Source organism: Trachinotus anak, unplaced genomic scaffold, assembly GCF_046630095.1.
Source record: "Trachinotus anak isolate AG129_WGS33_773 ecotype Australia unplaced genomic scaffold, CSIRO_AGI_Tana_v1 ptg000008l, whole genome shotgun sequence".
Taxonomy (NCBI): domain Eukaryota; kingdom Metazoa; phylum Chordata; class Actinopteri; order Carangiformes; family Carangidae; genus Trachinotus; species Trachinotus anak.
In genome coordinates this window covers 4368311-4370313 of record NW_027273859.1, presented here as the reverse complement: position 1 = coordinate 4370313, position 2003 = coordinate 4368311, and the positions used below count along the sequence as shown (strand labels likewise).

The following is a 2003-nucleotide window of genomic DNA, read 5'->3' as shown; positions in this document are numbered from 1 at the left end:
CTAAACATAAGAACAATTTATCATACATATGATTATACAGATATACCACTGATCCTCATCCATAATATGTCAGTGTTGCATGTTTTTTTTCTCTTGATAGAAATGCAGTGGTGGAATGTGTTTAGTGCTGTGCTTCAGTAAACTTGTGAGGACAGATTGAACTATGCAGCAGTAAATAAAGTACAAGTAAGGTAAACCAAAAGATGAATGCATAATAATCCAATAATAAAATGAATAACTAACAGCTGGTCATTAACAATTTGATATATTCTAATAAAAATAGTAGTACAGTAAGTGCAGTATGGAGACCACTGGCCATCATCATTTTAATTTAATTGACAGTGTGTCAGTTGTCTACTTGTTTACTCCACATGGCCATCAGATAGATGGGGTGATATTTGGCAGGGAGGTTTCATCACTCAGACTGCATACAGAGAGCTGCAGGGGACTCTGCTGTGTGCTGCGCCCCGAGAGGCGGCGCCGCTGTCTGCTTCACGACTGCTGATGTCACCGCTGGAAGCGCGTCCTGTCAGAGCAAACCTCCCACTGCAGCCCTATAAATACGCGCAGCCTCAGCTCTCCGGCACTCACTCCATCTCTCATGCCGACAGCCGCTCCAGCGAAACAGTGCGCACCCAACAACTCATCCTCACCGAGTTGGAGGGCCACACTTGGAGCAGAGCATCACAAGAAGTCCATCGGAGAAACAAAGAGAGAAGATGTCGACTTACGTGTCCTCTGAAAGCCGCCGGGTCAGCCCCTCTGTCCACGGCAACAAGTTTGACACGGCGCACCGCAAGAAGGCCGTGGCCAACATCTTCGAGAACGTCAACCAGGACGCGCTGATGAGACTCTTCCAGAAAACGGGCGACATGAAGGCGGAGGAGAGGGTGAGGAGCATCTTCTCCTACACCCAGGACCCAGAGGAGACGGCCCGGGCTCTGATGGCTCTGAAGCAGCGAAAGAAGGACAAGTTCCTCCAGATCGCGGGCATGGTCCGACAGCTGCTCAACCTGCGATGACTGCGTTTCACCAGTCTTTAACCGCCTTTGCCTCTCTTTCGGCTCATGTGTGAGCCGAATGTGAAAACACTCCCAACACTGGGTTACAGCCGCAGGTGCGGCTCACCTAACGCCTGGAAGGGCGCGTCAGGTGCGGAGAGTGTGCGGTCAGCCGCCCGGAGGGCATCATGAAGTAGCTGTGGCCTCAAGGATGGAGGCGACAGCGGAGAGTCCTGCCTGGAGCGGATGGGGCGAGATGTCCTGCCTGGGAATATAAAGGGCATTCACGTCTTCCCTGAGACTTGAACCAATGAGTGCATCTCTGTGGATGTTTGACTGTGAAGCAGCTCCATGAACAGCTGCACATCACTGTGTTGATGTTGGTGCAACAGCTGCAATATGAGACTTTTTAGTGCCGAAGAACCTGCCTGTGAATGCCTGTCCTGAACACATGCCTTGTCTCTCAGCTTCACTTTGTCATATGAACACTACTCATTAGTGGCCACTAATGTGTTATTGTCACAAAAATGTTCTAGCACAATGATTGACATTTATTGTGTTCCCTTATTTGTCTTTTTAAATAAATTATTGAATTGTATACAAAAGTTGCTCCCTTGTTTGTCCTTATTACACATGTTTTATGTGGTTTGAATTTGTGGGACAGTAGTGCTGGTATTGGTAATCACATCAGGTCATATGAGGTTAATATATCCTGGTTAGGTGCAGCAGATGCCTTTTATTAATGGCACCTGAGATTTAATTCTGGTTCTATTATGTTTTATCACAGGTCATGGGATATAGGCCAAAAAACAAACAAACAAACAAAAAAACACTTAGGGGTCATCACAGTGGTGTTGACCTTTACCATTTGATGATTAGTGGGGATCTAAATCATGAGCAGCCCATCTTCAGGCATTTTAAGAAAAGAAATGAAGTGAATATGTAACAGTGAAGTAATCTGATTTTACCAAAAAATTTAATGTGTTTTCTATAAAATATGAT

At 46.0% G+C, this 2003-nt stretch overlaps 1 protein-coding gene across 1 annotated transcript; it reads left to right on the top strand.

Annotated features, from left to right (window-relative positions):
* The first annotated feature begins 573 nt into the window (after positions 1 to 573).
* Positions 574 to 1609, top strand: tcima (transcriptional and immune response regulator a). The gene has a single exon (XM_071481950.1). The coding sequence runs from the start codon at positions 720 to 722 to the stop codon at positions 1020 to 1022; it is 303 nt and encodes a 100-aa protein (XP_071338051.1). The 5' UTR covers positions 574 to 719; the 3' UTR covers positions 1023 to 1609.
* Positions 1610 to 2003: the final 394 nt, after the last annotated feature.

Excerpts from the sequence above, each read along its gene's own strand:
- tcima (XM_071481950.1), top strand. The coding sequence starts at position 720 with ATGTCGACTTACGTGTCCTCTGAAAGCCGCCGGGTCAGCCCCTCTGTC.